General features: G+C 36.1%; 1 protein-coding gene across 1 annotated transcript in view; it reads right to left on the bottom strand.

The window, feature by feature from the left end:
- Cntln (centlein) overlaps positions 1-27,393 on the bottom strand; it is a 242,082-nt gene that overhangs the window by 186,682 nt on the left and 28,007 nt on the right. The window contains exon 3 of the mRNA XM_051188130.1: positions 4,478-4,562. Within this exon, the coding sequence (XP_051044087.1) occupies positions 4,478-4,562 (85 nt within the window). The remainder of the gene's footprint in view (positions 1-4,477; positions 4,563-27,393) is intronic.

Below are 27,393 nucleotides of genomic sequence, written 5' to 3'. Positions count from 1 at the left end.
CCATTAATTTTATAATTTAGCTTTATGATACCTTTTCAGTAACTCTTTCTCAGTACAGTAAATTTCTAATAGTCTGACATGAGTTCATACTAAAATAGCAAACATAACTCAGAGGAACCATAAAGCATAAAGGGCAACAAGACAAAGTATATCTGAAACAAATAATTTATTATGGACAAGCCAAGAAATGAATAATTTAAATCATGGTCAAGAGAAGCTTATAGAGTAAGTATGGATTACGGAACAGCATACAACCTAAAACCCTACTAGGCAGTACTGGAGTATAGTTAATTTATTATTAATTACAAAGAATGGAAACAAGAGCTCTAATAACATACAAAAAAATAATAAAATCACTACAAACAAAACAATGATAAAGAAAAGAGAGGAAGAAGCAAGAAAGCTAAATACAACTGAAAACCAACATTTATTTCTATGCTTCCTAGAAGGGGTGTATGTTTGTGTGTGTGTGTGAGAGAGAGAAAGCAACATTTGACTAAATGAATTATAATAGGTTATCAGAAGTCATGTCATTTCCTATAATAACGAAAATGTTTTCACAATATAACTTATTTTGTAAATCATCAGTAACGTATCTACAGTTCTGAGACAAAAGAGCAAAGATTCAACCCTCCCCACAGCTGGCAAGTTCTTTTCTTTGTTTGGACAGCTTTCTTTTTCCTTATTTGTTGATTAGCTGGTTTTCATGAGAACTGGTTTAAATTTATCTTTATTGGACATGAGGTAGTTGCTGATTTTCTGAAGCCTGAGTGGACACACATGTAGCCCATGCATGACTCTCTGTCCCAAGTTGGAGGTGGGCAGCCACACTGGTCTGTCAATACTGGAAGTTAGATGTGGTAGTAGATGGAAGGACACACACCTATCAGTTCTGTAGCTGCACCAACACCACTTCCCCTAATGCCGTTTTCGCCCTTTGACCCTTACTTCTTCAGCAGCCACAGCCAAGGTATGTACCATTGCCTTCAGTTGTCTTCATACGTGCTGCTGCTGCCACAACCATCCACTAGACACTAGAGGCTGATGCTTCTAGTGCTGCTGTATCTGCTATCAGAAGCTTCCCTGACTCAATAGAGTTTCCCTACAGCCTCTCAATCATCACTCAAGGGCTGATGGGCACAACAGGCATGAACATACTGGTGTCAAATGAGAAACCAGGTGCTACATGCAAATAACGATCAGGATAGGAGCAGAAATTCCTCTTCAGTCAACAGTGAGCTTTCTTTGGCCTTTACCAGCCTGGTCCTTTTGCTTACATAGGCTTAAATCCTCATGTCTTCACTGAGTCAGTCTGGGAAAACTCTGCCTTATATACATTCCTCCACACTGTAGAAGCAGCCCAATGAAATCCTCACTATTTCAATCTAGTGACAGTAAGAACTGGGAATACTGATGGCTGACAGCACAGACAGCTGGTTAAGAAATGAGGGCTGAGAGCTCACAACACTAAGGGAAGAAAGCTCTCAACACTGAGGGCTGAGAGCTCACAACACTACAGGGAGCTGCACTTTTGGTTTTCATAATTTTTTTCTGAATTGAGCTAATGACCATTCCATTCAGTAGTAACAGTATTACCAAACAAAGTCTCATAGCAATCTTTACTATCAACTATATATGTGATAACATTAGATTTCACTTCTGTAATCATTATGTATAAATAATAAAGCTAAAAATACCTACCCTAACACTCTATCAATTTCACTAGATGCATAATAAAGACTTGAACTCAAGAAAATGCCATTCTCATTAATACTATATTTCACAAACTGTAAATCCTGAGTGGAAAATTACTTAACATTACTCAGTGAAACAACAAAAATTCAACAGATGTACATCTCTATAGATGCACAGATTAAGATACATGGGACGAAGTTATAATATGGGTTATTATATTTTATTCATGGAGAAATCACAAGTTCCCGCTCCAAGCATCCATGCCCAGGCTGCTCTCCATGACTCAACTGGAACCAAAAGAGAGCAAGCTGAGGTCCAGGACCCCAGACCTAGTCTTTGCCAGTCAAACCCAAACCTATGACCATGCCCAAATGGGCATGATCAGTGCAACAGGTGCAGGCAGAGTGGATATCTCACTACACATCTCTTTTCCAATTCAGCATAGAAGGATTTTTAAAGCCCCATTTCCAGCCACACAAGAAAAAAAAACTCAATGAAACAAAAATTCACATTTCTTGGATTTGTCAGAGAACTGGGGTCTCTGGCAAATATATATTTTGTCAAAGTGAAGAGATAGAGAAGAAATACAGACAAAATTGAATTATGAGAGTAGAGCAGAGAGCTCCAGATGAAGAAGTAAGAGAATGAAGAACCTAATCTAATCTATCAAGATGTACCTAGGAGGTGAAGGGCCCACCCTGAAAGTGGGGACCCAGATGTAATAAAAGAGGACTGTTGTGTCTCCCTAAGAAAAATCCTGTCATACAACAAAACTACAGAAGATCTACAATGTTGTAAATTATTTGGGCAAGAACTCAGATCAGAATGCTGAACAAAATGGACTTGTGACATGTCATGGAAAGGAGGACCCAAATGGGAATTTTATCAGAGAGGATCTGTAATGAATTCTCATAAAGAATTTTTAGTTTGACTGGGTCCTTAAACTTTGTGAGTATCTAAGTTTATAAAATGATAGACTAATTAATCTGGTGGGATAAATTTCAAAGCCACCCAGCATAGAGATGTCAACATGATTATTAACAGATGCACATAGTCAGGCTTTCAAGTCAGGCTTCCAAAAAGATTTGAGAGCACACAGATTTGAAGAATTACAGTTTGTCCATAAATTGAGCATGGAGAAAGATGGGGCCAAGGAACCTGTGCATACTAAAGACATCAGACTTTTAAAAGCCCATGTTTGCTTCAACTAGACAAGGGGAAAAATTGGTATTGCCTCAGAAATTTGCTGAACTCTCCCAATTTCAGGATCAGATATGTGGAAGTTTTAACTCACTTAAAACACTTGGATTCAGGATAAGAATTGTGTGGCACTCTGCTTGTACAGGATCACCTAAGGAAATGTTTCCCTGCATTACTAGTCCTGTAGGTGTTCAGAGGCTGCTGTATCCATAATGTAAGGAGGCACAGCTGCTGCTTAAGCTGAGGGCATGCCTAGCACTGTTCACCTGTTCACATGATAGATATAGATACAGATATATATATATATATATATATATATATATATATATATATAGAGAGAGAGAGAGAGAGAGAGAGAGATTTATATTTTTTTCCCAAGAATTATCTCATCTCACACAGATTTTTAGGAAGTGTTGGGAAGCCAAACTTTGCATAGTGATGTCAGTATCCCTTCAAACATCCCTGGAGAGAATTATGCATGATGCTATAACAGTCAAAACAAAACTCATTGTAGGCCTAAAAAAGGAAGAGATGCCAGAAATGCACACTATCTGCCAGGCAAAGTTGAAGAGAGTGGAGCCAACACCAAAGACAGCCCATGTGGGCAGAAAATGGCAAGGATATGGAGGCAGGTTTGCCCAAGTACTTTGGGGCCCAGATCATACTCCCCAAGTGTTAAAATGGATCTCCAGGACTTACTGTTTATCCTACTGACTTTGGTCTTACATTAGTCCTTTCTCTGTCCCTATTCTTTTATTTTTATATGGGAATGTTGACTCTGTTCTGGAAATCTATACTGGTATTCTATAATGATCTTTTCTTTAAAATTTTTTTTAACAAGGGCCTATTAATACGAGTTTGAATTGAATCTCAGAAGAGACTATGAACTTGGAGCTCTGAAAAGTGCTAGTACTAAGACTATAAGGAACTCTTGGAGGTGGACTAGTATATTTCACAACATGAGCTAGAGTACAGCCACTGGAGACAAGGTAGAATGATACTGTTTAACAATGAAATGCACAGCCACAGGCACATTGGATGGAATTTTGTGGACTAAGGAGAGCACACACATTTTTGTGGTAATAATATTCTGATTATAGAAACATATGAAAACTGTAAATTTTTGTTTAATTCTGTAATTTAATTTATATATACAATATAGGATTGCAAATACTTGTGCAAAAATTCAATAATGCAAATTTTCAAAAGTTAATGTAGAATAGTACCAACTATCGTGAATCTCTTCTATAACTGAAACCATGTAAAAATGTACGGATCAGAAACATGTGACTAATAATGAAGCAAAATAAAAATACAGTAAGACAATGAATAATAAATACTACTTTAAAATCCCAAGGGCCTGTTAAACATTTTAATGAGATTTACACCTAATCAATTTAGAAGATAGAGTAAGGTTAAGAACATGGTACAATAATAAAATATTGACTACAGCGATTTCAAAACAATTTCATGCAGAGATTTTGGTATTCTTAATGTATATTAGAACAAAAACTTCAAATAATTTTAAAGATCTACAACTTTAAGCAAATACCATGTTTGGTATTTCTCATTAGAATACAACCTGCTCCAATTCTTGTATTTTAACATCCTTGACTTGTAAAATTTCCAGAACTTTTCTGTCTTTGGCTTCAGATCTCTGTTTTTCTCTAGAAACAGAAAAATAGAGTTTATTAGTCATAATTCCTAGGCATTCCAATGGTTACTGTTACTCTTGCATTGTTTTCCAGAAGATCATACATGCTAAGTGAGTTTCTACCATTGTCCCAGGTCATAACTACGCCTTTAAATGATCACACCCTAGTAACAAATATATTTTTAAAATATAAGGTAGTTGCTTACCATGTGTCATTAGCTCTCTCAGAATTAATCAGAAACCATATGGATGGCAAGTGACAACAACTTAACCACTGCTGACAACAATGACAACTTCACTTTTAAGAAACTGTTTAGTTTCTAGGTGTAGGTAGATGATAATCAATGTGTAAAACATAGTTTAACTTTGATCATAAAATAATTTTCAAGAATTAGTAAAACTGCACTTATTAATATAAACATTTTATACAAAATAATGATAAAAACTATTCAATGGTCTTACCTAGTATTGGATACTACATGCTACATCCTGATCTGCTGACAAAATGTGTCCACAATATTGAGGTAAAAGTGGCATGAAAGTTATATAAGTTACCTGCTTCACATGAGGGACTTTGTGTCTGGTAATACAAAAGTTACCAAGAGCCCATGACTTGGAAGATAATCTGTCCTGGGGTAATCTACTGTTTTGTTTGTTTGTTTGTTTTGTTGTTGTTTGTTTGTTTTTGCCAACTGGTCATGATGTCAAAATAAATTCTAAATACTCATATTTATGCTCATATATTTGTATTGCTATCAACTTTAGTCAGAAGCTTCTTCTGTCAGTAGGTGGTGGCTAATACAGAGAAATAACTGACCAATGTGCTGAGCATAAATAACTGTGAGTGCTCAGCTGTGGATAGATCATCTATATCAGTCTTTCATTATCCAAGGCTCAATGAAGAGAAAGTAGAAATAATATGAAGGTCAGATCACTTGTGGGTAAAGCTGTAATTTGCTGACTTCCAGACATAACAAGGCTGTTCTAAGTAGCCACTCACAGAGGCTGCATTTACCTGAACAAGACTTGCACAATATTAAAGCAGTCAAGCTGACACATGGAGCTTCTGAGTCCAAAGCCTATCAGAGGGGATTCTAGCAATTGATAGCTGATGAGGAACAGTCATTCTCCCCTGGAAACATGGCCCAATATTAGGTTGCCATGGCCCAGCCAATGTCCATACACCTATGTTTATATGTGCAACATTAAATGAACCTAAAGAGTTGTTAAAACCAGAAGCAAAAGTATGTTAAAATACAAAGTTTGGGGGAAAATATGGTAGGGAGCTAGTAAAAGGAGTTGTGGGGGTAGATATGATCAATCTACATTGTATAAATACATGGAACATTCAAAGGATAAAAATGTTATTTAAAAGAGATCAACAATCAAAGAACCAAGAGGAATTTAGTGTAATAGTCACTGGGGTAAAGAAAAAGAATGGGTATGCTAGGAAAGGAAAGAATCCTTATAGATGTGGTCTAAAAAAGCACTGTCTCAACACTAGACTTTTATCAGAGGTAATATATCAGATGTGTCAAATCTTATTCAGTGTTTTATATTTATCTCCATCCATTTAACATTTCACAATGTATTTTAATTTTTTTGATAAAACAGATTAAAAACAAAACAAAAAAAAAAAAAACTCCCATGACTTTTAAGGTAAAAGACTTTAAAGAGAGAGAGAGGAAAAAAATAAAACGGATTTATAAACAGCCAATACCTGGGCTAAGAAATACTAAAATTCTAATATTTATCTATGTGCTTTCAATTATGTGAGAATATTACTAACTACATAGAAGTTGTAAAACTAGAGCATAGTTCTGAGAAACAAAGACCCATAATACATATAATTACTATAAATACATATAAGTAAGCACATATAGCATTACATAGAAAGATGATAAAGGAAGAGCTGACATTAATTTGACAATGGAAAATTTCATAACATAGTTTTAAAAGATTTTAAAAATAGAACAAATAGAAATCTGTGATTAAAGAACTCACCTATCAAATAATTTATACAAAAGGAAAGAGAAAGCATCACAAGTTGGCACAGGGACATAGATGAGGAAGGAACAGTCCTGGTGATGAGAGGCAGAGTCAGGAGGTGTCACAGTTTTGGAAAGGACTTTGTATTTAATGAGTTCACATATCAAGTCCTAGTGCACACTGTAGGTTACTTCTCTTCATGGACACTACTAATAGAAAAACAAGAGACATGGCTACCATGGCTAAGACCCTGATGATCACAAACTCAGCAAATACGGAGTTATAAATGAAAATGAAGATGCTATCTGCTACCTTCCAGATGCTGGCTGAAATGGATAGGACCTTGGCTTCTGGAGACAATAGGAAACAGAACTACTTTGTGCATGTGTAATTTAAAAAACCAAGACAGGTCTTCAAACTCCTTTGAAAGGAGGCTAGAAAAAGTGTCTGTCCACCTTTTCTGAAAACTAAGGCACATATATAGAAAGACTAAAGAGGCAAACGTTTATAGACAGGTAACATATGTATGAATAGATCAAAATACCCTCTAGCCAAAAGCCTAAATATAACAAAACTCCTATATTCACTGTTTCTGAAGCTTCAAGTTACCAAAACCTACTGCAAAAAGGTGAACTGAAGTGGAATTGATAATTCTGTAGCAATCATAAGATTTATATAAGGAAAGGACATTAAACAAAAAGCTATAAAGGTTGCAGAAGAAGACAATTAATGTAATTTCAAGTAGTGTCCATAAACAAACAAAACTCTAAAACACATGTACCCACATACACCAACATACTATCTCAATAACCAGATGTAATACTCTAGATAAAATGTAACATACATATATATGCACATGCATAAATATATATTAAAACAATCAATAATGTTGGAGAGGATGTGGAGAAAGTGGAACACTCCTCCACTGCTGGTGGGAGTGCAAACTCATACAGCCACTTTGGAGATCAGTATGGCGGTTCCTCAGGAAAATGGGAATTAGTTTACCACAGGACCCGGCAATCCCCCTCTTAGGCATATACCCAAAGGATTCACATCAATGCAACAAAGACATCTGTTCAACTATGTTCATAGCAGCACTATTTGTAATAGCAAGAACCTGGAAGCAACCTAGATGCCCTTCAATTGAAGAATGGTTAATGAAGATGTGGCACATCTACACAATGGAATACTACTCTGCAGAAAAAAATAATGGTATCTTGAAATTCGCAGGCAAGTGGATGGCACTTGAAGAAACCATCCTGAATGAGGTAACCCAGTCACAAAAAGAGGAACACAGTATGTACTCACTCATATATGGATTTTAGACCTAGATCAAATGATCACCAGCCTATAATTCACATCACCAGAGGAACTAGGATACAAGTTGTATTCTAAGAGATTCATATAAAGTCCCTCACAGAACTGGGAAGGGACAAGTCCCCCAGACCTCAGGTATAGTGGGGGAGGACAGCTAATGGAGAGAGAAGTAGGAGAAAATGAGAGGGAGGAGAGGAAGGCATGTGTGACTAGGAGGATTGAGCCTGGTTAGGAATGGAAAATAGGAAAGAGAGAGAGAGACAGAGACAGAGAGAGAGAACATAAAAGAGGGAGCCAATATTGGTTTGAAGATAAAGTTGAACACAAAGAAAGGTCGAGGGAACTACAAGACTGCTCCCAACTAACAATCTCAGCTTCCGTGGAAAGGCTATCATAAATGCCCTTCCCGGAGAGTGAGATCAACAACTAACTTCTCCATGGAGTCCTCAACTAATGCCTGTTGAAAACAGGAGCAAACACCCATACATAAACACTGAGTCAAACTAGAACCCAGAAGCAGATGGAGAGGACAAGACCATGCGGTAGAAGTACATAGAGACAGCTTACCTGAACAAGGAGGAGCTAAGGGCCACTAGACTGATAGCTGGGAAGCCAACAGAGGTCTGACTCGGACTCCCCTGAATATGGGTCTCAGCCAGAAGGTCTGAGCAGTCTAAGAGACCTCAGACAGTGGAGCCAGGATGTATCCCTGGTGCACAAAAGGACTTTGCAAACATATCCCCCATGGAGGGATAACTGCCTTATTCTAGAGATAGGAGAGAAGCCCTAGTCCCTACTTCACAGGACCTGTCAGATCTACATGACCCCAACTGGATGGCATTCCCCTACATATTGTATTGTGGTGGGGGGTTGGGAGGGGAGGGTGTTTAGAGTGCATGGGAGAGGGTAGAGAGGGCAAAAGGGAGGGAAGGAGGGAGGGAGGGCTTGGGGGGAGGGAGGGAGGGAGGGAGAGGGAACTGGGATCGACATGTAAAATAATAATAATAAAAAAAAAAAAAAAAAAAAAAACGCTTTGACTCCAAAATTTAAGTTGAAGAACAAGTTACTGGGGAAAAGTATTTCTATTTTTGTTTCCACAGAAAATGAAAAGATGTGGATTCCTTCCAGACTAATGTGGTTTGATCACACCAGACCGCCTGAAACAGAGTACAAGCTGATCCTACATTCCAAACAGCTGGACAAAACAGCCCTACAGACTACAGCTAGGATATCTGAATCTTCTTCGAATCCCCCAAGACAGCGCCCCTTACCAGCAGGAAGTAGTTTGGAAAGAACGACGCCCAAATTCCCAAATATTGTGTATAAATGTTTGTTTTCATTTAATTGGACTTTGTTATATAAAATTAAATAAAAAATACTCTATATGCAAAAAAAAAAAAAAAAAAAAAAGAATGTGAAGAGAAATACAACAAGCCCATGTGAAAAAAAAAAAAAAATTAATTAGATAAAATAATAACAGGTACATTTTATAGAATATTGCAAAATTTTGAAAATAAAAATTTAAAAACTAAAGCAAAAATAACTAAGAAAAAAATCTAAACACAAAAATAAACCAGTAACAATATTAACAATATTAATAAAGTACTCATCCAGGATGCTAGAGAGAAAATGATGACATTAAAAATATGACACAGTTAAAATACAGGAGTTTGTTCACTAGGGAATTCTAACATAGTCTATAACATTTCAGAAATAAAAAGATGGAGATGAAACAGCAGCACTTTCAAGAGATACTTGATGAGAATGCATGAGAATTAAGTAGTTCTCATATTTAAAGGAATACATGAAAGATGTGTCTAACACATTGACATCACATCCAATCACTATTTATTGAGCACTGTGCTGCTGGTTTGTATTATCGTTTGTCCCTCTCTCCTTTCCTGCTTTGTTAACCTAGAAATGTGGGAAAATGTCAAGGTATTCCAGTATTCAATCTTCACATGTGTTTATCAGAAATCACTTTTTGTCGATAGTATCTACTCTTACTTCTTTATGCTGACCACACTAGGTGAAAATCATTTGGAGATATATATTGAATAAACATACTAACAAGATCTGTTGCTCAATGATTGGATTTGAGGCCTACTCCAAAAGTCAGAATTCATGCCTGATATTGTAAACTTGATTGAAAACCCTGGCTGGAAGGTAATAGGCCCTGGAAGGAAGGGAGACCTAGTATTGTTTTGCTAAATGGACCTGTCAAACTGCCTTATAATCCATATACCTATGGATTAGTTTTGCTCTCAACCTTAGCAGGCAAAACTGCAGTGGATAGTTAATGCAGACAGATAAGTTGTAGAAATGTTCAGAATAAGTTTAGGGCTCGGCCCACATCTATACCAATTTCCCCCAGGCTCAAGGAACATCAAGAAAGAAGAGTCCAAGGATGGAGAAGAGCGCTATGACATGCTGTTATTTGGAAATGTATGTTTCAGGGCTGACCATCTGATATTGGATAATTGGTTGGTGTGCTCTTTCCTGTTCAAGGGTATTTCTCCTGCTCCAGCATTCCTTAGGTACCTGTAATTCCTTGTGTAGGGTTGAGGCCACTTTGCTTTTTGGCACAAGGTCGCTCACTGTCACCTAGGACTCAATTGGGCAAGGCCGGCTAATTATAAGCACATACAACTTTCTATGGGGTTCTGGTGATAGAAGATCTCCATACTCGTGTTACAGGCACCTTCCTGACTTAGCTAGATTCGCAGACCACAAATGACTTATTTTGAACTTTACAGGAATTAGTTAATTTATAATGTTAAGAGTTCTTCTAATCAACTCTTCTGTAATGAGTCTATGATATTCAGAAATGCCCAAATAAATCCTGCTGACTCCATTAAGATTAAAATAAAATTAACTGTATACCACCATCCTCAACAAAAACATTAGCAGTTTCCAAATCTGATGTCTGATGTGGGTTGTCCTTCTGTATATATGTTTCTCTTATTGGTTGATGAATAAAACATTATTTGGCCAATAAAGGCAGGAAGAAAGGTGGGATTAGGAGACAAGGAGAAATCTGCGAATGGTAAGCAGAGAGGCACTGAATGGGGTGTGAGGATATGCCATGTAGAGACCAGGAAGACAAGACAGACGTACCAGGCATTCTCTGGTAAGATAAGACCACATGAAATTAACAGAAATGGGTTAATAATTAAGACAGAGCCAGCTAACTAACAGTTTAATAATATAAGTCTTTGTGTGCTTATTTGGGGCATAATCAGCTGAGAAAGTAAACTCCAGCAACAGATGTCAGATGACTTCTCTGACAGACCCTTGTAGAAATATACCCACATTCTAACCATTAGTTATCACAGGCTGTCAAGCAATAGTATGAGTATTGCCTAAGTTAGAAATGCAGGCTCTGCACCCAACCCCAGACATTTTGAGCCACAAACTCTGAGCAAGGAGCACTACATGTGTGTTTTCCTCTCAAATTTCTATGTTGAAATTCTATTTGAAATTTTGTCATTTGAGGATGGTCAGAGAGCCAGGGCCTTCTTTAATTATTATAACATCCTTAAGAAAGACATTAGATGATCTCCACTCCCTCCCACCTTATAAGGATACAAAAGGGTAGCCATTGAGAAAGACGGCATTTTTACTAGCACATACATTAGTATCTGCTAACTTGAGGACAATTAAGAAATAACTTTTTTGTTGTTTGAACCACCCGTGTATGCATATGTATTTTATAACAGCTAGACTAAGAGTTCAAGCACTTTAGATACATATTAAATTCTATTTCAACAACAAATCATTTACATGGCTATAAAGAGACCAGGTAATACAATAATTACAGTTATAGATCACAAATTAAATATATTATACAAAGTGTAAACTTCAAAGATAAACTTTAGTGATATATTTTACAACCAAAAATCTAAAACTGTAAGTTTGAAGTTGAAAAGTGACAACTCAAAATCTTGATGCAAATTGTGGCACAGGATAATTAATGTTTTCAATACAATAAAATGTTCCCAACAGAACACTCTGTAACATGTACCAAAACTTTTTACTTAGAAATTATGATCTTTAAAAAAACTGTTTACAGCATCACAAACTAATGTAGATAATTCAATTAATAGACAGTATGTGCAAGACATACTTTTAAAAAGGATCCTCAAAAGAAAAAGAAAAAAAAAAAAAACACTGTCAAGAAGTTGATGATGATCAATGACTGAGACAAACTCCTGTTTAGCTAATTAGAACCACTGATGTGCAATAATGATGTGAGCTAAGAATATTTGCAGACTTCTTTAGGATGAAAAATGGAGTGAAGAAAGGCTGTCAGATGTGTACAAGTTTAAAGCCCCAACCACGTTTCCCAGGAGTCCCACCCTTGTAAACACTCACCACTGCAGTGCTCAGCCACAAGAATTACCATGCTAACTTGCTGCCATTTTTCTAAACTAAAAAACTGAGAAATTATTGAAAATCATTAAGAAACAAATTTTTATTGTGTTATAAACCATGCCATATATTATACAATACGACAGGATCATATTTTCTGGGCTTGAGCCCATTTTTAATGAGATGTCAAAATGAAATATTAGAGTCTAAAAGAAACATTTAACTGTAAATGAGATAATGATATTGGTATGAATTAGAAAACAAAGAAAATTAAAAAGCAAACTGCACAGAGGTTGATTGTTCTTAATTGACAGATACATAATAATAAAGAACAAAATAAAGCTACCTGCACTGTTTTCTCTTATTTGAATGTAGCGTCTCTTGTTCGTTTTCATTTTCAAAAATATTACCAATTCCTAGTAAACATTTAGATTCAAAAACAGTAAGACTAATAAACACCAATGTTTAGGGAAATGAGAATTATACTATTATAAAATTCTTTATCCTTTCATCTATGAAGTATTCTGTTTTCACATTTTTATATGCATAGAGTTACTGTTGTGCTACCTATGAATAAAATACTAAGAAAAACTGAACAAGTTGCAAAAATATCTTACACAGTGTCTATCCCACAGTAATAGTCATTTTTAAGTAAAAATGTTACTATATTTTGTGTAGATTGCAATACAAACAAATCATCTGTTGCAGTGTTTCAGAGTTACATAAAAGTAATACTTCTATGTTTTACATATAATTTCATTTATTAAAAAAAACAAAATTTAGAACTATTATATTTTAAAAGTAAATTTCTAAATTTATATCTTAAAGCAAGAACCTAGTCTGTAAAATAAGCCTCACACCTGAAAAATTCCATGTCCAATCAAGTAGGTCCAAAGTAGAATATAGAATAAAATCAAGACAAGATATCTGATTCTGTAAATATTAACAATATGTTTATGACTACTTTAAGTAAGTAATACATTATATTTTATAACTATAACTTTATATTTTAAATATTACTAAATAATATAACAAATACTCTTATTTACCTACTAAATTAATTTCTAAAGTTAAAGCTCATAACATTTTTTGTTTTGTAATTATAAATTAAATGTCTTGATTTTCCTATACTTCCCTATTACTTAAAAGTCCTGATATTTCTGCATATACACAACTCATTACATAAAATATGCATTAAAACAGATAAATTATATATTATATGACTTTAATAATTTTGAAAATATTTCTCACTCAGAATCTAGAAGTCTCTTAGAATATGCAGAAATATCAGTGCTTCAGAACAAGCTGTTTTAACATCTGCACATCACCAGGGTTGCCCCCAAGGACTTTTAAATGATGCCTGCCTGTGCTAAATAAAGTGCTAACTTGCACCTTGCATTTTGTACTGTGTCCTGAGCAGTCATCCAGTTGGTACAACACCAGCTGAATTCCCACAGGCCACTGCTCACTCAGGCTTGACTGCAATTATCATGTCAATATTTTGTGCTCTCATATGCACACACACAAACTACATATTTTTTTCTTTTTCATGGACTGCTGAATTATGTTCAATGTTTGGGAGAGTTTGGAATGAAATGAAAATAAACTTTCACTAAATGAAGTCAATCATGATTATTTTTTCTTAAAAACAAAAACCGTGTTTTTGTATCACCTTCTGCTATGTATGGTCAGAATTTTAAAATAGCTGTTCTATGCCATACCCTTGCACTTCTTTAATTTAAAGGTCTTCATAACAGTTAAAAGATTATGTCAAGCTTCTCGAATCTATTGTGAAAATTCAAATGCATTTCTTCACACTTTTATTGCATGTTCTCTCACCTTGAATAGTAGAGTGTTTCTAATTAAACATCTTCCTGCTAGCTCCCATGACCAACCATCCATATCTCTGACTTCATAGCTGTGGCAACAGAAAAAGGGCTCAGCAAAAATATATACTTATGCACGGAGTAGAACAGCCTAGCAGCAACATTGCCAGATGGCAGAATTCTGGCAGCTACACTTCTGGGGTCTCCAGCCAGCCATGCTACTACCATGCTCCAAAATGCAACCTCTTTGAAGGCTGTGTGGGCCTAATACACATGGGACAGCACACAGCCATACAGCAGCTGCGCAGCCCATGTGTTTAGGGGTGGAATGCAGCAGGGGAGAGTTTTTCTGAGTGGTGAGTACATAGTATCACCTTATTATGGCAGCAGTCCACTCACTCAGCTTCTATTTTAACTCCAAGCATAAAAATGGAAGATGATCTCTCATTTTTCTATAGTTAAGTTTTAAATACATATCTCAAGGTTACAACGTGTATATCCTAAATAAATAATATCATTTAAAACTAAGAATTAACTTACCTATTGCAGAACAGATTAAGATTATGATGGAGTTTATTTCCAGACCCAATTAAAAAGGAATGGGATTGAAAATAGGAGAATTAAAAAAAAAACCCTAATAAACCTACCTAAAAAACTGTTTAAAAAAACAAACAGTATCTTCATAATTTATACAAATATGCAACATTTAGAAGAATAAAACGAATATGAAAATAAAGCGATCTTTACTTAGGTTTAATTTGAAATGTATACATAAAAAGTAAAATCTAGCATTCATCAATTTTTGAATTTGAATACAATAAACATCATTTTTAGTGTTGGTGAATACAAGGAAAATAAAATATTAAGGAATGACAATAACATCAAACAGGCTAAGAATAACCCTGGCAAACCTATGATACAGAAGATATTAACTTATTTTTCTCAAGACTACATAAACTAACAAGTTTACTGAACTTAAATTACAATACAAGGTAATAATGATAATTAACTTACTATTTTCTAGGTACTATCATAATCCCTATATACACATTTAACTCAAAACAACTCCTATTTTATTGTATGGAAGCACACTAAGGCATTAAAAATGATGGTATAAAATGTCTGACTGAGTCACATAAATAGCCAACCAAGTTTCAAAACCTTGCCCAAGGGCAGAGCCAATGTTCATAACCACTGGATGTTAAGTATAGCTTCTTTTCAGACAATTACAACAAATTGTAATAAATGATGTGAATTTTTCTGATCTTTACAACTGTAAAATCTAGTCTTGGATTTTTTTTTTCCATTAATAAAGAAAGCAAACTATCGAGCTTTCTGGCTTAGTTTTTCCTCTAGAGCACACTATCTGAGTTCATGCCAGCATTGCCTATGAAGATGTTTTAACAAGAAGATAGCCCAAGTATCCTAAGTATTGAAACACCACAATATTTTAGCAAGTCATGGGTGAATTAAAACAAAAGAATATCTTAAACAAATGTATAACCTGATGAGTGAAATACCCATATATAAACCTTGTGTCCATATGTTCTCTAAAGTTAAAGTGATAATGGCCCTCCTTGTATCACCTTTGATCAAAGTTTTACCATTTTTGAGAACTTTTTAGTATAGTTATTATTTTTCAGTACCAATCATCCAGTACCAAATGAGATTTTAATTAAATTCTTTACCTGTATCTTCCTTACTCCCCTTCTAAAAATCTATTTTTATATTCACTTGCTTTTTGAGGGGAGGCCACATGTGTGTCATGGCACATGCAGAGGATAGAGGACAACTTGCATAAAAATTGGTCTTCTCCTCCCATCCTGTAGTTCTGGCTTCACAGCAAGTGCAATCTTGTTGCCAGAATCTAAAAATCCTCTCAAAATGTGTGGAAACAGACTTAGAAAATTTTAAGAAATCAAAGAAATACACAGGAATTTAAACTCTGATAAATATGATTTCTATGCCTGCTTCTAACCATTGTTTTCTATCAGTTTTTAAATTCCTTATGATAAATATTTAATCTTCTTTAGACCTCCAGAAATTGTGATTCTATATAAACCTAGAAAACAGTAACTGTATTCCTGTTGTTCACAAGCACCGAACCGAATAGTGCCGACACAGGGAACAATTGCAGACAGATATGCTTCCTTAATAACCTCTGTAGACAAGCATCCTCTTTCCCAGAACCAAATTCCTCCTCACATTTTCCCACATGCAACTTGTAAAACACCATGCACATATTAGACATTACATAAAACTTTTGATCAAATTTAAGGTTTTATTATGTACTGTCAGGTACAAAATTTACATTATAATCAAAACCTCCTAAGACCGCGGAAGTTTCAGGAAAACAAGAAGCCAGTTAAAACATCCAGAGCAACCAAATAGTATTTTTGCAGAGAAGGGTAAGAGTAACAAAAAATAAGGAAAAACAGTCTTCAATAAGAACAAGAAGGCACAGGAAGAGCACACCAATGACCTGCCAAAGAAGGCCAATATTCTTCATATCTAGCCATATCATAAGTCAAAATTACGATGAGGCATGGCTATGCTGTCTTCCTAAATCAGTATATTCTCTAACAGCCTTAGTGTTCACTGATAAAATCCAACCACTTGAATTTGTCATGAAATACATCCTATAGAATAAAATACTCATAAGTACAAATTTTATCTTCTAAAGACTCCAAACATTCTGTTTAACTATTTCCATTTCCCTCTGTCTACCAATAAAAAGGTTTTAAAATACCTCAGATCATTATACTAGCTCACTCATTTAGATTCTCTCTTCCTAACTTGCTAGTTAGTTAACTTGGGCAAAAGTTCATTCTGCTCTTAGGTTAAGAACAAGCATTCTGTATGTACATTCCAAACTATGTCTCTACCACTTATCAACTACTTGAGCTTATGCAATTTGTTTGACCTTTCTGCATCTCAATCCCTACATATATAAAACAGAAATAAAGCAGCCAACCACAAGGTTACTAAAAGAATTCATTCAGTACATGAGAAGAACTATGCATTACTCTTATAAACACTTGATACATACAAGCTATTAACACTGTGTTGTCTTGGTCAGTTCTTATTGTGAACCTGACACGACCCAGAATCATCAGGGAAGAGGGGACCTCAACTGAAGAACTGACTTCATCAGATTAACCTGTGGGTATAGACAGCACTGAGACCCTTTTTTGGTTGACAAAGGGCCCTACCCACTGTGAGAGGCCCCATTTTAAGGTAGATAGGCCTGGGCTGTACAAGAAAGCACCAGCAAATCAGCAAGCCAGTAAACAGCCTTCTCCTGTGGTTTCGCTTCAATTCCCGCATGAGTTCATGCCTTGACTTTCCACTTTGACAGACTGTGACTTGAAAATGTAAGCCACAGAAGCCCCTTCCTCCCCTAAGTTTCTCCTAGATCATAGTGTTTAGTATAGCATCAGAAATTAAACGGATCATAACTGCTCTACAATGATTTAAACTAAGATCATATGGAATTGGAAATGTTATCTTCATAATATACAAGAATTAAATTTCCACAAAGTTGAGAATACACTTTCTGTCAAATGCATCCTTCAAAGAAAATATTTTGTTCAAAGTTCTGTTAGAGTAGACTTATTTAAAACAGATCAACAGTGACATTTTTAATTCACTACAATAACACAAAATATAACAATACAAATAGGTTTCCATTATATTGCCTCATACACTTAATTTATTTATTGTATTTCACTTTCTGCTTATGTCTGTGATCTTACACAGTGTGGTGGTTTGAAAGAAAATGACCCCCAAAGGGAGTGGTCCTATTAGTAGGAAATTGTGTCACTGTGGGGGTGGACTTTGAAGTCTCTTTTGCTCAAGCTTCCCTCAGCAGTCAGTTGACTTCCTGTTTCCTGCAAGATGTAGCACTCTCTCAGCTCCAGCAGCATATCTGTCTGTATGCCCCTATGCTCATCATCATGATGATAATGGACTGAACCTCTGAAACCTCCGTAAGCTGCTACCCCAATTAAATGTTTTCTTTGTAAGAGTTGCCGTAATCTTGGTGTTTCTTCACAGCAATAAAACCCAACTAAGACACACAGTAATTCATTTCTTCATTTTATACCATTTAATGTTTCACTTTTTTCACTATTTCTTTGTATTCCAAATTATTTGTAAATGTACTGCATAAACCTATTTACTCAATTTATAAATTAAACCTCTTCTATAAGTAATATATATCAAGAACTATATCTTTTTATTTTATTTTATTTTATTTATTACTATGGTTTTTTTAACCATTGTGTTATGAGTAAGGTCCCCCCCCCCCCCGCCAGCCTGGACCCACCATGGCGCCAGCCCCAAATAACACACAGACTCTGTATTTGATATCATGCTGTTGGCCAGTTACTTGTTTCTTATTGCCTGGCTCTGCTTAATTATTAACCCATTTCTATTAATCTAAGTACTTCCATGTGGTCTCATCTTACCAGAGAGTGGGGGCCGGCGGTTCTGCTCTCTCACGTCTCTTCATATTGACTCCTCCCTACTCTTCCTCGAATCCTCCTTGTCTCCTAGTCCCGCCTATCTTGCTTTCCTATTGGCCAACAGTGCTTTATTCATTAACCAATATGAGAAACATATACACAGAATGACATCTCCCATCATCTCCTCTTTTCTTTCTAAATAAAAAGAAGGGTTTTAACTTTAACATAGTAAAATATATCACACAACAGTTATCAAATAAGAATTACAGTTAACAATATTTAGTCCAGTAACATTTAGCAAGATTTGAAGAAAGTATTCCATCATCTACCCTATCTTTGTGAGTCTAAAGTCCTATATGTAACTTATCTTTAATCCTCACTAAGGAAAACTATAACCATAACTATTTGTCTTCAACTCCATCAAAGACCACAGAAGGATAATAATAAACTCTAGAAATGACAGAGACAACTCACTGCCTGGTCAGTTACCCGAAGTTCTTCTGTAATCTTCCATCTTCATCCCATAGGCCATAGTGTGTCTAGCACACTCCTCAGCAAAGGAGGAAACTAAACTGCCCACCTGTATTGGCAGTTTGTCAGTCACTTTTCTCTGTGTCCTGCAGATTGTCTAGCAGACTCTTCCATGAAGCAGGAACACTGTAGCAGTGTCCATCTTGTATCAGCAGTCACTTTCCTGTGGGTCCTGCATGTCCAGTTTATACAACATAAAGTCAAACAGTCCAGACAAGAGTAGTATCTTGCTCAAATGGCTAATCTTGCCATATCTAAAGCGAACTTCATAACCCGTTTCTTTGATGTCCATCTTTCTTTCTGATGCAGGCGGTATTGCCAGGAGCATTTATGTCTCACTGTCAAGAAAAACCCTAAACATATCTCTGTGAGTCCTAAATGTACAACCTTGTATATATGCATGTGTGAACACAGGTACATGTCTACATGTGTGCATATGCATACAGGAGTCAGAGATCAACATCAGGTATTGCCCTCCATTGTTGTGCATCTTATTCTTTGAAACAGTGACTTTAAGTGATTTAGGTAGGCTGGCTGTCCAGTGAGCTCAGGATTTGCTTCTCTCTTCTGCTCCAGTTTACATGAGTGTTGGGGCCCAACACAGGCCCTCATACTGGCCCTACAAAGACTTTACCAACTGTGCCATCCCCCTTCAACAATGAGTTCAGTTTCTTGGGAAACTCTGCTACTCAAACAAGATTCTCTATATTAAAACCCAAATTAGAACCTCAAGCATGCCAGAATCCATATATTACTAGAATAGGGAGGAATACTGTTAGAGAAAATAATAATTCTCATCCAGAATGTGCCAAGGTTCCCAGGAGTACTGTATCAAAGATAGAATGGCACTGAGGATATTTTAAATGTCTATGGGAAGCCTAGCAACCTTGACATCTGTTAAGATTCCACAATCTGGCAGGTAAAGCAAGACCAAATTCCCTTTGTGGTACTGTCTCATGATATAGCTGATTTGTAATAGCTGTGGTGAAAAGTAGAGAGTTAAAACAAATGTGAAATGGTAAGAGTATTAGTGGTCAACTGATTACATAGTTTGAGAAGTTATTCACTACCCAAAAAGCTCATATATCCTATTAGTAAGTAAATAGCCAAGGTTAAAAATGAAGAAATGCAATCCAGGCAGTAATGGCACAAGCCTTTAATCTCAGCACTCTGGAGGCAGAGGCAGGTTTAACTCTATGAGTTCAAAGCCAGCTTGGTTTACATACAAAGTTAGCTCCAAGACAGCCAAGAAACTCTGTCTGAAAAACCAAGAATAAATAAATGCATTGTTATTTTAATGCACACATATTATTTTTTATTATTTTTTCATATTTTACATACTAACCACAGTTCCCTTCCCTCATTCTTTCCAGTTCCCTCAGCTCCCCTTTTCCCCAGAGCATTCCTCCTTAACTTTGCTTCAAAAAAGAGCAGGCCTCACAGGGATATCAAGCAAATATGGCATAACAAGTTACAATAAGAGTAGGCACAAACCCTCATATCACAGATGGATGAGGCAAACCAGCAGGAGGAAAGGGGGCCCAAAAGCAAGCAAAAGAGTCAGAGACACCACTCCCACTGTTAAAAGACCCACAAGAACATTCAGCTACAGGACCAAAAGGTATAAGCAGAAGACCTAGCTTAGATCTCTACAGGGTCCGTGTCTGTCACTTCAGTCCTTTTCAGACCCTCTGAATCCTGCTTAGTTAATTCTGTGGGCTCTATTCTGGTGGAGTCCTCAACCACTCCAGGTCCTTTAATCTCCCCTCCTTCTGCTAGGTTCCCTGGCTCCACCTAGTGTTTCATTGTGGGTCTCTGCATCTATTCCCATAAATTGCTGGATGATGCATTCACTGATGAAGCCTGTACTAGGAAACAATCTATGAGTATAGCAGAATATCATTAGCAATTTGAAACAAGCTTGTTTTACGTGTCAATCCCAGTTTCCCCACCCTCCCATCCTCCCCTGTTCTTCCCACCAGCCCCCATCCCATCTTTTTTCTGCTCTCCAGAAAGGTTGAAAGCCATAGATTGAATAAATTCTGAAAGTCACAGAAAGGGGAAAATAATTCATATTTCTACCATTCAAAGGAAATTCCTCACTCAGATCATTAAGTAGAGTCCTGAGACATGAGTAATGACCCCAGGAGAGAAGAAAGGCTTCTCATGTTAGACATAACACACACACAGACACACAAACACAAACACACACATACACACAGGTAAAATCAACATAAAGGGTCACATTTTTTAAGCAATATTATTACCTTTGTTTTAAAATCACTATAGATCTATATTTTATTTTCGGCACTTTCATGATAAGATGGAATTAATTTTCAGTCACATAAAATAAAAAAGTAAATACAGACATGTTCATTGTAGCATGATAAATAAAAGACCCAGAGACTGATATTGGGGTTCAAGCTTTAAGCTGATGATCAGATAAGCAAAGCAGCCAGTCATTAGCTCTTACTCTACCTCAGGCTGAAAGGGTTGATTCACAAACTCTCTACTAAGCCTCAGACTGCTGCCTCTCTTCTGCATGGCTGGAGAGAATCCTGACACTCAATGCCTAGAGAATGAATGAATGCCAGGTAAGACCCTGTTCCTCTCTTAAATACCTCTTATGAGTCCTGGGATTAAAGGCATGTGATCCCAAATGCTGAAATCATCTTTGTGTGAGCTATTTCTCTTCAAGACTAGATCAATTTCATGTAGCTCATTGTGGCCTTGAACAGAGATCTCAATCCTGAGTCCTGAGATTAAAGATGTGTGCCTGGCTTCTATGGCTTGTAGCTGACTTTGCTTTCTGAATCCTCAGGCAAACTTTAATAAATGATAAATGTCACCACAGTTCATTTTCTCTAAGCATTTTGCTCTTTTGACAAACATTAACCAGACACTTGTATTTGATGAGTAATATTAAAGACTTGGTTCAAAATTAAAAATAGATATTAATTACATTTTATTGATTACGATATGGTATTTTTGTCTTCAGATACAAAAGTTTAGATACTGAAGCTTGGACTTGGAAATATAAAAAGATAACTACAATTATAATTACATATAATAATTATGGTTTCTGGGACATGGGGGTTGGTTCAGTGCTTAAAAACTCTGACTGTTCTTCTAGAGGCTGTAGGTTGGATTCCCAGCTCCTACATGGAAGCTCACCACCATCTGTGACTCCAGCTCTAAGTGATCTAATGACCTCTTCTGGTCTCCACAGACATCAGGCATGCACATGGTGCACAGACTTACATGCAGACAAAACATCCACATGCATAAAATAAAGTTAAAAATATAATTAGTTATCTATCAAATATTTGTCAAAATAGATGGATAGTCATCATTATTTATAGCAACATTTCATAATTAAACACACACACACACACACACACACACACAAAGTTGAAGAAAATACCATGAAATCAGGACATTCTGTATCGGACTCCAGCTACAAACTATGCTGTGTCTCTTAAAGTTCCAACTTTAGACCCAAGATTTCCAAGCAAAAGCTTATGTTCATGTACATTTATTGTATTGGTATTTCTAAGTGAGAGAACTTGGCAGTTTGTAAATATTAAAATAAACAGTACAACTTAAAAAAATAAGTTACATTTAATTCATAAGGACTACTGAAAAACATTGAAAAGTGGCAAGAAAATACTAGAACAGTATGAAAACAAAAACTCCCTATTGGTAAAGGAAAAGGTAAGAAATATTACAAAAATTTCACTAGTCAGTAGACATGTAACAATTTTTATATCAACCTATCTCTCTGCAAAAAAACCTGAAATAAATGTAAAATCTTGTTTTTAATCATTTTCTCTTTTTTGACTCATTTTCTTATCTTTAACCTGTGAGAAGGGAGGAATGGAATGCATATTGCTAAGCTAAAGAGCTATCAGAAGTCACTAAACTTGTAGAGTATTTAATAATTACAAGAGCTAGACACTTTCAAATTGACTCTTATTTATAACACAGACAATGGATAATAGGTACTACCATTATAAATTGGGGAACTTAAAGGTTGTAGAACACTATATATATATATATATATATATATATATATATATATATACACACATACATACATTCATATATATTCCAAAAATGCGGACAGATTAGCAGGTAGTAATATGGTCATGATGCTGTATCAAGCATGAATAATCCAGAGAAAAGGTATGAAGCAACACTGCTAGGGCAAGGAGAGAGACAAGGTCCAACTTCAGCATTAACTGTCTAGTTTGAGTAGTACCATTTTCCTGGCAGTACCAGACTGATTGTTTACTATAGCTCTACATTATAACTTGAAATCAAGAACAGTGAAACTTACTGAAGTGGTTGTCTTAATTATTCAGGACCGTTCTGGATATGCTGAGCCTTTTGTATTTTTATAGGAAATTTATGTTTTTTTCAACTTCTATGAAGAAGTTCTGAAATTCTGATGGGGGTTACATTGAACTAAGTCTTTATTTTTCATCCTGAACAAAATTCAACTCTAAATGTATCAGGGACCTCAACATATATCTGGCATCCTGCACCTGATAGAGAATAAAATAGGGAATGCACTTAAACTCACTGACATAGGACATCCTGAACAGGAACCTGATAGTATGCATATTAAGACTAATAATTAATAAATGGTACCTCATGGGACTAAAATGGCACAATCATTCATGTGAAGAGGCAGCCTATGGGATGGGAAAATCTTTAATAGCTATACATCTGAAAGTGGGTTACTATCTAAAATATACAAAAAATACTCAAAAAAACTCAACATCAAGAAAACAAATAAGCAAATTAAAATGGGGCAAGGAACTAAGAAGACAGTTCTCAGAAGATGGAATGCAAATAGTTGAGAAACATTTTTAAAATCTTCCAACAGCTTTAACCATCAAATTAAAACTACTTTGAGATTTCGTTTTAGCCTTGTCAAAATTGATATAAAAGTGACTATAGATGCAGAAGTGGATATGGGAGGAGAACACTTACTGCTATTGTGAGGGAAACACTGGATAACCACTATGTAAATCAGTGCATTGGGTCCTCAAAAAGCTGAAAATGGATCTACCATGTGCACAAACCTCATAGCCCTGGAACAAATATTCAAAGAACTACAGAGACACTTGTTAATCTGTGTTTATTACTGCTCTATTCACAATGGCCAATAAATTAAAACAGCCTAAATGTCCTTCAAACGCTAACTGAACTATGAAAATGTGCCATATTTATATAATGGAATATTTTTCAGCGTTAAAAAATTATGAAACACAGGAAACGAATGGAGCTGAAATCATCATTCTGAGTGAGGTAAAGTAGAATCAAAGGCAGATATTGCATGCTTTCTCTCATTTGTGGATATTAGCAGCCATTCTTCAGATATATGCATGTGATTAGTAATAACCACAGAAATTAGTAAGAAATAGTAGAGAAAGGGTCATTCAGGGAATGGGGATAGAACACATTGGAATAAAGGGCTAAAGGAGAATAATGGAACAAAAAGAGATAAACTGGGGTGAGGGATGGGAAGGAAATATCAAGAGAGATGATTAACACCAAAAACCTTCCCAAAAAATCATATACAAACCTACTACTATAGAAACATCCTAAAGTGTACATATATATGTGTTTGTGTATGTGTGTGTGTGTGTGTGTGTGTATAGAGAGAGAGACAGAGAGACAGAGAGAGAGAGAGAGAATTAAAAATGCATTACTCCATAATGGGGCAACAGGCCTCCTATTAGACACAACAGGCTAACAATTAAAAAGTCCAGTGCCAAGACAGGTTATCTCCTTTGGAGTTGTTGGTCAGTGAGGTCTACAGACCATTAAATAATACAGATTACTGCTAATGCTCTTGGTTACTCTGCAGAACTTGAATGCAACACAATATTGCTGAAGATAGCACATATGTGAGTCAGAACACGAAGTTATTGGGTTGATATGGACCAAGAAACTTCATCTCTACTAGCTAGCTTTCATAGTTCAGGACAATAGTAGAGATGAAAAGTAATCTTCAAGCTTACCTAGCTGTAAACCCTGAAAGATCTAATAATGACTGCCTTGGTAAGACATGTTTGCTCTTACAATAGTAGCACCTACATCATGAGAGTAACAGCTACTGTCTGATTGGATTTAAGTACCACACCACGAGATGGAAACCACACCTGGCCCCATTTATCAGGTCAAGAATCTGTGACTGGACAGGCAATAGGCCCCAGGAGAGAACCTAATCCTATTACTCTGCTGTAATACAATGAATATTAAACAGATTCCTAATGACTTACTGGTTGGTATACACATAGAGTGCCACATCTTTTCAGCCCTCATCAGAGAAAAATCTATCTAGAGTAGATGATTGTTGACATAGAGACCCACAACTGGTCACATTACAAAGAATAAGGAACTACTGGGTTCCTAGACTAAAACCCCTCGAAGGCTCAGGAACCATTGTGGAAGTGGGGACAGAAAGACACTATGAGCCTGAAGTGCAGGTATTTTCTGGACACAGCATGGCAGCTCCACACACGTACTCACTGGTGTTAGGATCTTTGTACACATGTCACCCAAGAGTCTAAATGGAATGCAGCACCTTTTGCTTCCTAAGTTATACCAATATAACAAAATTCAGAGGTGTTCACATGATGGACAGTGAAAGCACACTAAACACTAAGAACCAAAGGAACAAGGAAACCTTCAGGGGCAAATGAACACGTGTGCTGCCTTGGATAAAGCACATACGAAGTTAGGAGGGGAAAGTGGTAGGAGAAGGGGAGACTGAAGGGGAAGGAATCCAGGTAGTTATGACGACCAAAATACATATGTATGTCTAAACATTTTCAAACAATTAAAATATTATAAACTGAATTTGACAGTGCAATCTTTAGTGGGAAATGAACATCTGTAACTATGCCTCAAAAATTCTGTCAAAGATAAAGCTGTCTGATAACCAAGCTGAAGCTTAGAAGCTCACACTTTCCTGTTTCATCAAGAAGTTACTTACTTAAAGTGTGACTAGCCCTGAAACACAAAATTAAATACAAGTTTTCACATGTAAGGTACCTACCCTTCTTATCTGAGTATAACTGTATCTGAATATTAAAGGAAAACAGAAATAGTATTATCTTTGCTATGCAAATTAGAAATGCCTTTGGGATAAGAAAAGGCCTCCAGGTATTTTCAAATAAGTGGATGCAGAAATACATTTCATGTTTAGTTTACTTCCCAACTATTTTAAATACTATTGATCTCAGCATTGTTTATATATAATTATATCCAGTTCATTCTCCTTTGAAACATTTATTTTTGATGTTAACATAAAAATAGCCAAAGGCAATGAAAGCAATACACAATCTTTACCAATGCTACCTAATGGCTAGTATCTTATAAGAGAATATTTTAGGTTACCATAGCTGTATTTTGGTGCTTGATATTCTAATTACACATTTCTATGCCTATTCTTATACTTTTACAACACATATTAGGTGATGAGGAAGGATGGAATGCAGGCAAAGAGTCATGAAAGAGGAAAGCTCTATTTCTCTCTTTTAACTGTCATGTTTGTTTTGCTTTGTTTTTTCTGTTTTGTTGTGGATACATCCATAAAATGTAACTGACAGTGAAAGTGTAAAAAACTGTAAAGTTCGATTGTTTCTGAATGGCTATTCTAACTGTATAGAGAGAGAACATTGGTTTTCAACCTTTCTAATGCTGAGATCCTTTAAAACTGTTTCACATGCTGTGGTGACCCCCAACCATGAAATTATTTTCATTGCTACATCATAACTATAATTTTGGTGCAATCTCTGTGAAAGGGTTTGGGGGTCACATGGGCTTGGAACCACTGGTATAGGGCACTGAAATGTACAGTTATGACTGGGGAATTATTTGAAAAGTTACTCTACTACTCTGCAGAAAAAAATATTGGCATCTTGAAATTCGCAGACAAGTGAAGAAACCATCCTTAATGAGGTAACCCAGTCACAAAAAGAGGAGCATAGTATGTACTCACTCATATATGGATTTTAGACCTAGAGCAAAGGATCACCAGCCTATAATTCACAACACCAGAGGAACTAGGATACAAGGTGTATTCTAAGAGATTCATATAAAGTCCCTCACAGAAGTGGGAATGGACAAGTCCCCCCAGAGCACAGGGGAAGTGGGGGGGGGGCAGTGAATGGAGAGAGAAGTAGGAGAAAGCAAGGGGGAGGAGAGGAAAACACGTGTTGAGTCCGGATAGGAACAGAAGACAGGAGAGAGACAGAGACAGAGACAGATACAGAGACAGAGAGACAGACAGACAGAGACAGAGAGAGAGAGAGAACATAAAAGAGGG

This window comes from Phodopus roborovskii, unplaced genomic scaffold (assembly GCF_943737965.1).
Source record: "Phodopus roborovskii unplaced genomic scaffold, PHOROB, whole genome shotgun sequence".
Classification (NCBI taxonomy): Eukaryota; Metazoa; Chordata; class Mammalia; order Rodentia; family Cricetidae; genus Phodopus; species Phodopus roborovskii.
The sequence above is the reverse complement of the archived record's forward strand: the minus strand, read 5'-3'. Positions and strand labels throughout refer to the sequence as shown.